Consider the following 14,462-nt stretch of genomic DNA (forward strand, 5'->3'; position numbering starts at 1 on the left):
TTATGTGCATTTTAAGAATCATTGTGGGGAAACCAGCATACCTAAGAATTTTCTTAATTCTCCATGTATGTGACGTCTGTTAATCCGCATTGGGCCAGTGTGGTGGACTTAGTCTTAACACCCTTCCTGTTTCCTTCCGAAATATTACTTCCGTACAAAGTTCTCCTCTGTCCTTGCTCCACCGTAAACAGTGGAATAAGAATAAGAATAAGAATTGTTTTATTTGAATAAACTCGGTACATATAAATAGCAATGACGTCCTGGCCCTTAAACTAGGTAAGCCCGTGTCTTAAGGGCCAGTGACTTCCCTGGGTACATTTGCTACATACAATATCCATACAATATCCAAAAGAATTTTTACAAAGATCTTAAAAATACATTACTAAAAAAAAAAGAGTTTATAATTTTTAATGTTGTGTGCATGTTAGTGCGTGTGTGTGTGTGTGTGTGTGTGTGTGTGTGTGTAAATACATGCATGCGCGTAAGTGCGGGTATGTCTGTGTGTGTGCGTGTGAATATTGTGTGCAAATCAGCAGTTTCACTGCAGTACATACATGTCTTTTACATCCGGCCTTTTTCCGATTCCTGCAAGGTAGTCCATGCATACACCATGGCTTGTAAAGCATTGGGTCAAATGGTAAGATAAACGGCCATGTTGTCTGCTCGTCCAGTTTGAGAGATTCGGAATAAGTTTAATTGTCGGATGTGTCCCACTCCTTCTGCCATCGCGCAAGAGTTCCCTGATTAGCTGTCTCTGGCTTTTGAGACGTTGTTTACCTTAATTCTGTTCTCTCCATAGCTATTAGGTGGATAGGCGTCAGGTTAGCGAGAATCAATGCTGCATCAGTGGATACCGACTTGTATGCGGAACAGACACGGAATGCTAGTACGCGTTGTGATTTTAGAACTTTTCTTCTGTGTATAGCATACTTCATGGCTGGTCCCCAGATCGGTGCTGCATATAGGATTATCGACTGAGTAGCCAGAAAATACATGTATATTTAGCATAGATATAAAAGCTTTGCCTCTCAGAAAGTGGCACCATTTTTAACCAGAACTATGTTTTGAAAATGAAGTGATTTTTTTTGCTTTCACACACATTTTCTCATAATATGTCTCGCGGAAAGGAAAGTTAATACCGGAAATATAAACAGCATAACTTACTGAAGCTTTTCACAGCGACTACGCTTTATGGAAAACTTTTTCATGCTCGAAATTTAAAAGACTTTCCTAGATATCAAAGCGCCAAACAAAAATTAACCTAATGTGTCTCGTTTTAAAGTTCTAAGCTTGCTATGTTAATGGAGTACAGCTTTATAACAAGACCGTGAGTAAAACTAGTAAACTTATTATTTAATTTAATAAACAAATAATAAAATACTTTAAAAAACTAAAAAACACGCTTTTAGCACGCACTAAAAATTACATATGGAGCGTTTTGTCCATAAAAAACTAAAAATACGGTTTTAACACGCACTAAAAATTACAAAATCCAATCCGCCATCTTGGACGTCCGCTATATTGGAATTAAATCACGTGACTATTTTTTTCGTATTCTTGGCAGCAAACCCTTTCATTTAATATCCATGATCATGGGGGTGCATTTGTATTGATGAGAACTTTCCACCTAGATTGGTTGTGACTGTATTAAGGGTCTGATGATGAAGACGAAGGACAGTTAAGAGAACTCCTCAACGGTTCACAGTAGCTACCTTGTGTTTTGACTTGATAATTTTGTATTGATGAGAACTTTCCACCTGGATAGGTTGTGACTGTATTAGGGGTCTGGTGACGAAGATGAAGGAGAGTTAAGGGAACTCCTCGTTGGTTCACAATAGCTACCTTGTGTTTGGACTTGATAAATTTTATATTGATGAGAACTTTCCACCTGGATAGGTTGTAACTGTATTAGAGGTCTGGTGATGAAGATGAAGGTGAGTTAAGGGAACTCCTCGACGGTTCACAGTAGCTACCTTGTGTTTGGATTTAATAAATTTTATATTGATGAGAACTTTCCACCCATATGGATTGTGACTGCATAGGGGGTCTGGTGATGAAGACGGAGGACAGTCACCTTTCACGTTTTTCTGAATATTATTGCGTGTGGATAAAGGGGGAGTGAAATTTTGTATATGAGTTAAGGTAGTATTTTTAAAATTTTGATTGTAGGACTTAGATACTTATCATAAGAAAATAACGTTTCAACTAATTGCTCATTATTTTTTGTTCACACTCAGTAGGTGTGCTAACACTAAAAATTAAAAAATAAAAATTTTAATAAAAAAAATTCAACCGACTTCCAATTCAAAAATTAACCTAAACTAAAAAGCAAAAAATAACATCTTACCTATGTGCTACCTTCTGATCAGTTTGAAGGCGGTGCCAATCCAGTGTCATGTTTTAATTAAAGCCGTTTCTGAAAGAACCACAGAAAATTTGTAATTTAAACGGCTTAAATTAAAACATCACTGACTTGGCACCGCCTTCAAACTGATCAGAAGGTAGCACATAGGTAAGATGTTATTTTTTGCTTTTTAGTTTAGGTTAATTTTTGAATTGGAAGTCGGTTGAATTTTTTTTATTAAATTTTTTTTTACTGAATTAAAATCCCAATTACTTACAGTGGAATTAATAGACGTTGCAGGGGCACTTCTAGAGGATAATTCACCCGCTGAGTGTCAAATTCTCGAACAAATAGAGGTTAAATTCGATACTCAGCGGCTAAATGATCCCCTGGGGGTATCCCTGCAACGTCTATGAATTCCACTATTAGTTTAGCTTCGATCCTAACTCAAGCGGTCATGTTTCACATCACGAGGCCAATAACTAATTACGATAATTATTTCACTCCGTAACCGGAGCATCCTCAGAGGATGTTGACTCTACAACGTGTAATTGCAAAGAATACACTTTGAACCTTGCAATTGCACGTTGTGGAGTCAACATCTCCTGAGTTAGCTCCGGTTTCGGGGTGAAACGTACGTAGAGAGTATTTTGTCGGACCTGGGTGACGTTGTCGCATGGGTTCGTCGACTTTTCGCGGATAATAGCAAAATAAATAAATCATTATATAATCATGATGAACTTCCGTAAAGTAACGCCTGCTTCTATCCAATAATTACGATGAAACAAAACAAACTCAAGCAAACTCCTCAGTACGCGGTAGTTTGAATATTCTCTTGTTTATTTCTTAACATTTGAATTCGGATTACATTTCTGTCTCCAAGGGGTTTGTGCTTCGAATTTTATCTGCCTCATTGTTAAGAGTTGACCTTTATCCGTTTGGAAATTCTATACAGTAAAGATGTATAGGATTTCGGCTTGAGATCTTTGTAAATTTAATCTATATAAAGTTAAATTGAATTAATTTGTAGTGAAATTTGTTAACTTGCGTATTTGCAATTGCTAAAACGAAAATATTTTCATTTAATAATTAAGTACCTACATATTTATCTATACTGATATTATAAAGCTGAAGAGTTTGTTTGTATGTTTGCTTGAACGCGCTAATCTCAGGAAAAAGTGGTCCGATTTGAAAAATTCTTTCAGTGTTAGATAGCCTATTTGTCCATTTGTTTGTAGTGTAGGCTATATGTATATTAATACGAGGATAATAAATATATTACGTTATAGTATTCCTACGGGAACGGTAACCACGCGGGTGAAATTGCGCGGCGTCAGCTAGTTTAACATAAAATTCCCTAACTTAATATTTTATTGAGTTTCTTTTACACAAAAGCTAAATGATTGATAGTACTAATTTGCATACACAGAAGCGACTAATTTAATCTTTATTCTATAAAACTCAATATTGGTCTTTAACTGTCAATATTATGTACTAATCTATAATATAAAAATGAATCGCAAAATGTGTCGAAAAGCGCATAACTCAACAACGCCTGGACCAATTTGGCCAAATCTTTTTTTTAAATGTTCGTTGAAGTTCAAGGATGGTTTTTACGGCGAGAAAAAATCTAATAATTGCCGGAAAAACCACAAAAATAGTCCTTTTCTTTTTCCCATACAAATGTTTTTTAACTAAAACGTAGTCAATTTGAGCTTTATTGTTATTGTATAAAGTTTATATTAATAATAATTAGAAAACGGGGTAGGGGTAGGGTAGTGGTAGGGTAGGGGTAGGGTAGGGTAGGGGTAGGGTATTGTAGGGGTAGGGTAGGGTAGGGGTAGGGGTAGGGTAGGGGTAGGGTAGGGTAGTTAAAAGTTTACATCGAGTTTCACGCGGACGAAGTCGCGGGCATCCGCTAGTTATTAATATTTTATTATAACCAACTATGTAATCTCAGGATTTACAGAACCGATTTACAAACGCCATGTGGTTTCATCAGTTCCCATTCCCGTGGGAATATGCAGATAAAATATGGCCTAAGACACTCACAAGTAACGTGGTTTGCTATTGGTAATTGTAGATCCAGAGATTACTCCCTACAACCTCACAAACGTTACCTACCACTTTGTAATATTAGAGAGATAAAATAAATAGCTGTTGGTACGTAAGGTTAAACTCCTAGCCCCAAACTAAACTAAACAATAAACTATAAAAAAACTACATATTTATTTTATTTTCTACCCTTTATAACTGCTAGTTAGTGAACCAGCAGTATTAATAGAGATAGAAATTTTATCAAAAGGCAAATCCGATATGAACTTATTGGGTAAGCGTTCTCTCCTGACCTTTATCTCGGATGAAATATTGCGGTGATACGGTCTAGCCAATATGTGCAAAAACTAATAACCTGCCAATACCAATAGATTTATAAACATGTACCGTATTAAGGCTTGCGATACTTATAATGATGTATTGAAATACTGCAGTACTTTTGAGATATTTGACAAATTTCTTTAGTAATAACAGGAGATTATTTATCATCTTAGATAGTATACTATATGTGACGTGACGGATAGCAGTGACAGTGATTGTACCATTATTTTGTGGTAGAGGAAACACCTCGAGCAGGTCCCAGGACTTGTGACCTTGGGAATAGGTTTAAAGGAACCTTTCAGAAAGCATAAACACTCACCGTCCTTGCCCGACATGTTCTCCATGCCCACACTAAACAATTTATGATAAATAGTAATTACAACACAAAACATTACTGCACAAAATCACTAACGCGACTGGCAGCGTGGCGGTGTCCACGCTGATTAACAAACAACTGAGCTCATCAAATACCCTATTATTTATACGAACACTGACACCTCCCTTCCACAATAACATAAATAATGTATGTATATTAATATCACCTATAATCGAGGAACTTGTAACGTATAGTAAATCCATATTAATTTATTGTACTGGATATTAATTATGTGTAGAAATAGACAAATTTGGCGCGTCAGTGATGAAAATAAATAACGATCAGATACGACAAACCAATCGGAAATTACTCGTAGCACATACATACATAATTACATACCTCTTTCCCGTTGGGGAAGGCAGATACCACGTCCTTCTATAGATATAACCAATTTAGGTATGTCAAATTATTCGCACATATATTTTTACACACATTTTTCTTTCTCTCTATAGCCAACTAAAAATCTCATTTTCAGTAAGTTTGATTTTTCTGCGGATCTCTACATTTCTGATTCAATCACGCCTATTTATACTTCGAGATTAGCTCACTCCATCGCGCGCTGATTGACTCTGAGTTTAGCGGCTAAGTAAAACAACTAATAATCTACGAACACATAAATGCTTTTTAAAAAAATAACTTACCAACAACACTTAGAAGTACTCTCCGCACCAGTGGTGGGTGCGTGGATATCTGGCATTCGTAGTATCCCTCGTCCCTTTCACTCACGTACTGTATGAGCAGGCGCCAATCATTGGGCTGCTCAAAGGCTAGAGAGTACCGCGAGTCCGCTGAATAGGTGTGCCGTCCGAAGGAAAGTAGGTGAAGGTCTTCATCACGGCGCCTTACCCATGATATCTGGTAAAGACATATTATATACTTTATTACTTTTCATCACCATTATTAATAGGCTCATTAATGTCAGGCCTCTTTAAAGCAGAGGTGATAGAGGTAAGGCTGGAATCAAGCTACCGACACCGTGGTTTGTGAATTTCTCGTCGTACGACGCCCGTCGATCGCAGCGCCGTTTTTGTTGTATACTGACAAAGACATGGACTACGAGTATGTATAATAGTAGCGTGGAGGAGAGGAGGTGAGATTCTAGGCATTTCTTCGTTTGAAGACATTGTTAGGAGATCATTCGAAACGAGCACCAAACTCTGAACACACACCAACCCCGGCACCCACCACGCACACCACACACAGGTCCCACACGGTAGGCGTCCACTGATCCGCATCGTCCGGATTGTACGAATTTGCCGTAAAATTAAAAATCCGTTTAACGCGATGCATCCAATACGATGCGGATCTGTGAACGCCTGCCTTTAAACTTACCACGCAGATCCGATGCGGTATGCGGATTTAGGGTGATCATGTTTGATTATACATTATACATATCACTATCAGGTGTTAAATACGATGACTGGGACCGCTTAAAGCTCTTTCCGAGTTATGGGAGTGTGACATCGCCAATTCTAACTCCACGCCGAGAATTTTAGTCGAGAATTTCTCGGAAGGAAGACTTTGTATAGCCCGTTTCAGGATCTAATGATATAAAGATCACAGAAAGTGTCCGCCTTGAATTTTTTTCTTTAACCCTAGATAGCTAAGCACAGAAATTTCGCTGTCATTATCTAACAGTACACCCAATTGTTTCGTCTCGGCTAGCCATCTCTGTCACCAGCAAGGTCTCCGCGTTGGTGCATGCGTTGGGCTGGTAAGTGTTAAAGTTATTGAGATACTTGAGTTTTCCCGTCGTTTCGACGGATGGTTAGCTTAAACGTAATATGTCCGAACGTTAGCTATCTAAGGTTAACTTACGTACGTACCTATTACGTTTTTGACATGACAACGTCTTATAATTCGATGGAGCGGGCTGCACACTCGAAAATATATGACGTCATGCGTCGTTCCCTCGCTCTAGGGTTGCCAACTTTTTTTACAAAAAATAAAGTATATTCTGGTCTATGAAGATTATTAAACAGTATTTTAGAAAAACGAACATTTTCTTTTGAAAAATGTAAAAATTTCATCAGTATATTCTTATGACGTTGTCTCGTTCAACTAACGTCGGTAAACATACTTTACAGACTACCGATTTTTGTACTTTAAAAGTTGGGAAAAGATGAAAGACGACGGACCTCATGATATATTTTAATAGAAATTAATGTAAAATTTAATTTTGTAATACTAAGCAATAAAAGGAAAAAAAGCTTGAAAGAACAAGAATATTGAAATGGATTTATACTTTACTCCGTCACCCATTTTCATTGGGAAACGAGCGAAAGAACAAAGATCCCTTGGAGCTAGTTTCGATGTCGTTAAACAAAAAGGTCCCTTTATACTTGAATTTTTATTCCATTATACCAGGATAGAATCGTCGATCCCTTTAATGTTTTGATTCTTATGTTATTCCAATATATTTGTACAAATCTTGTTTAGAAAACTTTCATCTTATTTTCCGAAATCCATTTCTGAAGCCACTTGTATTTTCATATATAACTAGCGGACGCCCGCGACTTCGTCTGCGTGGTAATTAGTTATTCACAAATCCCGCGGGGCACCATGGATTTTTCCGAGATAAAAAGTAGTCTATGTGTTAATCCAGGCTATAATATATCTTAATACAAAATGTCAGCTAATTCGGTTCAGTAGTTGAGGCGTGAAAGAGTATCAAACATTCATATCATCAAAATCATTATTCGCAAATTTCGGGAAACCATGGATTTTTTTCGGGATAAAAAGTAGCCTATGTGTTAATCCAGATTAAAATCTATTTCCATTTCAAATTTCAGCTAAATCGCTTCAGTAGTAGCGGCGTTATAGAGTAACAAACATCCAAACATCCAAACATACATCCAAACATCCATACAAACTTTCGCGTTTATAATATGACAATAGTAGGATGCGTTTACATTTCCTATACTTTGAGTAAAACATGAATTCTCGTCCAGTAAAGTACTACCACTGTTCTTATTATGCCGCCAACCAGCGTATCTATATTTCGCTCTAAAGTGTATAGTTGGTGGTAGTAATTACAGGCACATGACTTATGGCTTAAGACTACGCCTCCAAATGAAGGATTGTTTATGTATTCCTTACATGATCTGTGTACTGCTATAGAGCAGTACTGAATTATGCAACTTGAAAAACTTCACCCCATTGGTTAGTTCAGTTACGTAAGCAACCAATAAGCGAGAACCTGAAACTATAGCTGCTTATAATAATTCTTCATTTGTGCACCACTAAAAAGTAAAGTGTTGTCTCCTATATTTCGTTTGCTTATATAGGGTCACCTGGCAGAATCTACTATGGTGAAAGAGCCGTCGCTAATTGATATTTTCATTTCAAAAGAGCAACTGTTGAGTTTCTTGCCCGTATCTTCTCGGCAGAACCTGCCTTCCGAACCGGTGGTAGAATCTTTACAAATAGTCAACTGACGTGTCAAAAGTGCTTGTAAATTGAGCCTACTTGAAATAAATGAATTTTGATTTTATTCTGTAATAATTAATATTAGTGTTTGTGTACCAGTAAAAATCTATATGTATAAAAATGAATTGCTGTTCGTTAGTCTCGCTAAAACTCGAGAACGGCTGAACGGATTTATCTTATCTTGGTCTTCAAATGTTCGTGGAGGTATAGGGAAGGTTTAAAAGGTGAGAAAAATTAGAACAATTGCCGGGAAAACCATAAAAACAACCCTTTTCTATTTCCCATATAAACGTTTAAGAGTCAAGGGGTAGGGTATGGTAGGGGTAGAGTAGTGTAGGGTAGGGATAGGGAAGAAGTGCACATAATTCAAAGAGAAGCTTGACCGGGTCCACTAGTTATTAATAATTGTGCACCACTAAAAAGTATTAATAATTTTTAGTGGTGCACAAATGAAGAATTATTATAAGCAGCTAAAGTTTCTGTTTCTAGGTGATAGCTTAGTGGTTGCTTACGTAACTGAACTAACCAATGGGGTGCAGTTGTCAAGTTGAATAAGTCAAAGCGAAGCTTGACTGGGTCCGCTAATATATACCTACATAATACATATATAAATGTTTGTGAGCCGTGATAGCCTCCGATTTCGGAGGGCGTAGGTTCGAATCCGATCCAGGGCATGCACCTCCAACTTTTCTGTTGTGTGCATTTTAAGAAATTAAATATCACGTGTCACAAACGGTGAAGGAAAACATCGCGAGGAAACCTGCACACCAGAGAATTAAGAAAATTCTCTGCGTGTGTGAAGTCTGCCAATCCGCATTGGGCCAGCGTGGTGGACTATTGGCCTAACCCCCTCTCATTCTGAGAAGAGCCTCCAGCTCAGCAATGATCCGAACATGGGTTGTTAATGATGATAATGACAAATGTTTGTCCAGAAACAGACTTACAGTTTTTTCTCCCAAATCATGCACCCGACAGTGCAGGTATACACGGCTTCCCAACTGCGCTGTCACGTTGTTCGTGGAAGCGTCATCTTCGAAGAAAGGCAGCGGTTCTGAAGTAGTCGTGGACGCGTCTTCCTCCTGGTCTTCGTACACCTCCGTGAACACCTCGTGCCAGAACGGCCCGTTGATGATCTTTTTGTCACCGGTTTTGAAATCTGCCGAAGAAAAATTTTGGTAAAAAAAATTGAGCAAATTACCTACTAAAATATTGGTTAATATAATATTTAGTTTTGAATTCGTTGAATTTTTCGTCTAATTTTTGTTGTGACAACTTAGTTTTATTGTTTCAGTGTAATTTGTTTTAAGTCTATATATTACAAATAAAAAATTCAATAGGCGAAAATTAATACTTTCTAGTATTGTATCTATGAATGACGACTATATTAACACAACAATAATGTCATTACGGAAACAATTAACGCAGTTTAAGACATTGTGCAAAATTAATTTGATATTTGGCGAAATAATTTCCCGCCATCTTTATGGCCTTGTCTAAACTTAACCATCGAAAGATGTTTTCATCCTTTATGATATTATTCATCATATTTTGTAGGAGTACGTACTTTTCTTATGTACGCGTATGTGCAAATAAACGTGGAATAAACGAACAATTAATTGATAAATTTAGCAGAAATGAATTTTACACTTATTAAAAATCCAGAACTTAAAAGGCAAAATATTGCGACAACATAAAAGAGAGCTTAAGCGTGGATTCTACATAACAATCAGTTTTCAACTTCAACGTTTGAAGGACCGAGTAAAATCCAAATTGTACTGAAAGTAATAAAAATGCTGAAGACGAGACAATTAAATAGAAGTGAAACAGTTTTAAAATTTGTTGAGGGAAATGGCAAACTAAAGAAAATCTACCCGCTACTGTGAAGAGGATGCTTTGTTGAGAAGTATTTCTCCGCTTCGTGGAGCAAAGCTAGTTATTTCTTAAATGTGTGTTACTTGTGTTGTGAAATAAAATTGCACTTGTTGATGAAATATACGAATATCTCATCAACAAGTTTGTGTAGCAATTCAATTAACTATTATCCCCAACGCTGAGGCTAACGCTACCATACAATATATAAGCTTATTATCATCATCGTCATCATATCAGCCAATAGACGTCCACTGCAGGACATAGGCCTTTTGTAGGGACTTCCAAACATCACGATTCTAAGCCACCTGCATCTAGCGAATCCCTGCGACTCGCTTGATGTCGTCAGTCCACGGTGGTGGACACCTGGTGGTGGCACACCTGGTGGGGGGTCGACCACCTGCACTTACTAGTGCGGGGTCGCCATTTTAGCACAGCACCAACGTCCATCACCTCTTCGAACTATGCGGATATCCTCATTTCTGATTTGATCACGCAGAGATACTCCTAACACAGCTCGTCCCATCGCCCGCTGTCTGACTCTGAGCCTTCTTACGAGGCCCATATTTAGCGACCAAGTCTCGGAACCATAGGTCATCACTGGCAACACGCACTGTTCGAAGACTTTTGTCTTCAGGCATTGAGGAATTTGGACGAAAAGATGTCGCAAAGTTTCCCGAATGTAGCCCCGCCGAATAAATATGGACGATCTTAATCCTGCATCCAGTGGTTTCTTCAAAACTGATTAATTTTCCACCTTGATTCACCTAGTTTTGGATCGACGAATTGCGCTTTTCGCTGTGGGATCGGTATTTCAGCACCTTGAGTCCCCAACGTCCAATTACCACTTCTGATTTGAGACTCGTTGCTCAATGTTAGAAACTCTCTGACTTTCTATAATCTATAGTAAAGCTTAAGCACCGAAGGTTTATTGCAATATTATAATATGAACTTTTTAAAGTCTTTGCAGTTGAATTGTCAGTCAACATCTGAAGAAGCTTCGCCGTCAAAGTGAACGATGCACCGATAATATTGTTTCAGATTTAGTTGGATATAGCACATACTTGAACGGTTATTGCAAAGTGAAACTCGACTTTCAACTCTTTGCAATTGAATAATGTCAGTCAATGTCTTTTATTCTTCAAAAGCTCCGACGACGTGAAACGCTCTAAGAGCATTTGGTCACGGTATTTGTTGCACGGTTGTGTGCAAGGTTTTGGCGGATAATATAACACGAAATAATAATATTATAAATTATGTTTTTAGCACTAGTTTACTTAACAGTTCAGTTTATAACGGCCAATTAGTGACTCTGCTATCCGATTGGCTTGGCCATATTACTGAATTTTCATTGATGCTACGCAAGTAAATAGTAAATTCGAATGATTCACTACAGATCCAGGTCTCCCTCCTCATAGGACATGAGCTTAGCTCTAGAATGCGTGCAAGATAAGTCTGCACGCGATTGGCGGCGCTCTTGATGCCAGCTTCAGTGCGATCTCTTTTACCCGCCTAGAGATAGATATAGTTTTTGATTTTGGCCACGCGCTAACTTATTATGTGTGCACTTTACCGTGCGATAGATATAGTTCTTGATTTTGGCCACGCGCTAACTTATTATGTGTGCACTTTACCGTGCGATAGATATAGTTCTTGATTTTGGCCACGCGCTAACTTATTATGTGTGCACTTTACCGTGCGATAGATATAGTTCTTGATTTTGGCCACGCGCTAACTTATTATGTGTGCACTTTACCGTGCGATAGATATAGTTCTTGATTTTGGCCACACGCTAACTTATTATGTGTGCACTTTACCGTGCGATAGATATAGTTCTTGATTTTGGCCACGCGCTAACTTATTATGTGTGCACTTTACCGTGCGATAGATATAGTTTTTGATTTTGGCCACGCGCTAACTTATTATGTGTGCACTTTACCGTGCGATAGATATAGTTCTTGATTTTGGCCACGCGCTAACTTATTATGTGTGCACTTTACCGTGCGATAGATATAGTTCTTGATTTTGGCCACGCGCTAACTTATTATGTGTGCACTTTTCCGTACGATAGATACAGTTCTTGATTTTGGCCACGCGCTGACTTATTATGTGTGCATTTTACCGTGCGACAGAATATATAGTTCTTGAATTTGGCCACGCGCTAACTTATTATGTGTGCACTTTACCGTGCTGCTCCAATGTCTTTAGCAAGGTGAAAATGTATGACTCTGTCACTAATGTTAATGATAATGACCGCGACCGACGTTTAACGAGCTTCCGATGCACAACGTGAACACCACTTTAACTTTTCCAACTCCAGACTACTAAGATGTTAGTTATGTTTATCATTATTTTAATTATGTAATAGGATGTGAAGAAAAGGAATATATAAAACATTAAATGCTCTGGCATAATCGATCTGTCGCGATTTTGTTTTTTTTTTTCGTAATTGCGGCGCACGATATGACGGTAAAGGACACAGGCGAACAAAAACAGTCATGCAACACAAGTCATGAAATAAAAAAAATAAAAAGAAAAACACGGTAGCCCAGGGGGATACCACGTTACTTTAGAGTCTATTTTTAATGATTGTCCTTGTAAACATATTAGGTTAATTATCACCCCCAAACATCTCGATAACGTGATACTTTGGGAAACCATGTTGCTTGATATTTCTTGTTCATCTAGATAGTATGTCCTTCACCCATTCTTACATACCACTTTCTTTGTGGACTGCGATTAATAGAATATTTGCCATTTTTTTTAATATATTCCCATTTTTCTCCTCCAATTAGTCGGAAAAGACTGTGATAAGAGTCAGTACGATATTAGTTCAGCAGGCGAAGATCAAACCACCACCTCTCGGTGTTGAGACCGGCCCCTTCACCACCAAGCTATTGAGGCTTTTACCTGGTATCTGCGGCGCAATGACGCATAATGTCCGAGTGAGTAGCGTGCTGAAAATCAGCAGCCCAGCCGACGGCATCTTGTCATTCGCGAGCGTTGGGAGATTGAGATTTCATTTGGCTAGCTGTCTCTGCTCCTGAAACAACATGTAGTACGGTTATTCTAAAGGTCGTGAATAATTATTATTAATCATTACTAGGTCCCGGTCAAGCTTCGCTTTGACTTATGTGCATTTTTTCCCTAACCTACCCTACCCTACTTCCCCTACCCTACCCCTACCCTAACCCTACTCTATCTGCACTTAAAAAATCTCGTCAATTCGTCGCTCCATTTTGAAAGACAGACAAACAAACTGAAAGACACACGCACTTTCACATATATAATATTATAGTATAGGTGAATCACACACATAAAAATAATATAACTAGCTAACCCGGCAAACGTTGTTTTGCCTTATAACATAACGGGTAAACCATAAATATTAAATAAACAATTATTATAAAATAAATAAACATAGTACGAATAAATTAAAAGTATTGACAACGCATTCAAAATGAAATGTAACAGTAATGGCTTTTAAATATCTGTTTTCGATTACACAACCGTGAAAATGTGATTAAAATATTAATTGATATTGAATAACAAAGCAAGGGCCTGTAATGGCATAGACCACTTACGCTCAGATGTGGCGTTCAGATAGGGTTGCCAATCCTACTGTAATATATAGTATTGCACTATATTTCGGTTCGGCGTACTATATACTGTTGAAGAAATATATAGTACGCATAAATATTATTTTGAACACTGAAGTCTAACAAACAAAATTTTCATTTTAAAACTTTATGAGTATTAGTTTTGGACTTGCCTATTCGAACTTGTTCTATCTTACTGAGTTCCAAACAACGAACAAATCAGAAAAACAAGTTGTTCTTGATTTTCAAAACTTTAAAAATCAATGTAAAAAAGCATAATATGACACTCTTATTTCAGACAAAAAAATCTTTAAAAAATTCAACAAGAGTAAATATATTGTTTTTTTTTAATAAATGATGTTTTTTTTGCTATTCCTTAAAATACTTTATTTTTATGAAAAAATATTGGCAACCCTACGTTCAGTGTATGCGGACATACCTACCTTGTACCTACCTACTTGATTTTATA

The 14,462-nt window shown here is 37.5% G+C and overlaps 1 protein-coding gene across 1 annotated transcript in view; it reads right to left on the reverse strand.

The window, feature by feature from the left end:
• LOC112045594 (cell adhesion molecule DSCAM-like) overlaps nucleotides 1-13,436 on the reverse strand; it is a 28,497-nt gene extending 15,061 nt beyond the window's left edge. The window contains exons 1-3 of the mRNA XM_024081848.2: nucleotides 13,305-13,436; nucleotides 9,470-9,681; nucleotides 5,738-5,951 (exon numbers count right to left, since the gene is read on the reverse strand). Of these exons, the coding sequence (XP_023937616.2) occupies nucleotides 5,738-5,951; nucleotides 9,470-9,681; nucleotides 13,305-13,380 (502 nt within the window). The 5' untranslated portion in view covers nucleotides 13,381-13,436. The remainder of the gene's footprint in view (nucleotides 1-5,737; nucleotides 5,952-9,469; nucleotides 9,682-13,304) is intronic.
• Nucleotides 13,437-14,462: the final 1,026 nt, after the last annotated feature.

This window comes from Bicyclus anynana, chromosome 2, assembly GCF_947172395.1.
Source record: "Bicyclus anynana chromosome 2, ilBicAnyn1.1, whole genome shotgun sequence".
In the NCBI taxonomy this organism is placed as follows: domain Eukaryota; kingdom Metazoa; phylum Arthropoda; class Insecta; order Lepidoptera; family Nymphalidae; genus Bicyclus; species Bicyclus anynana.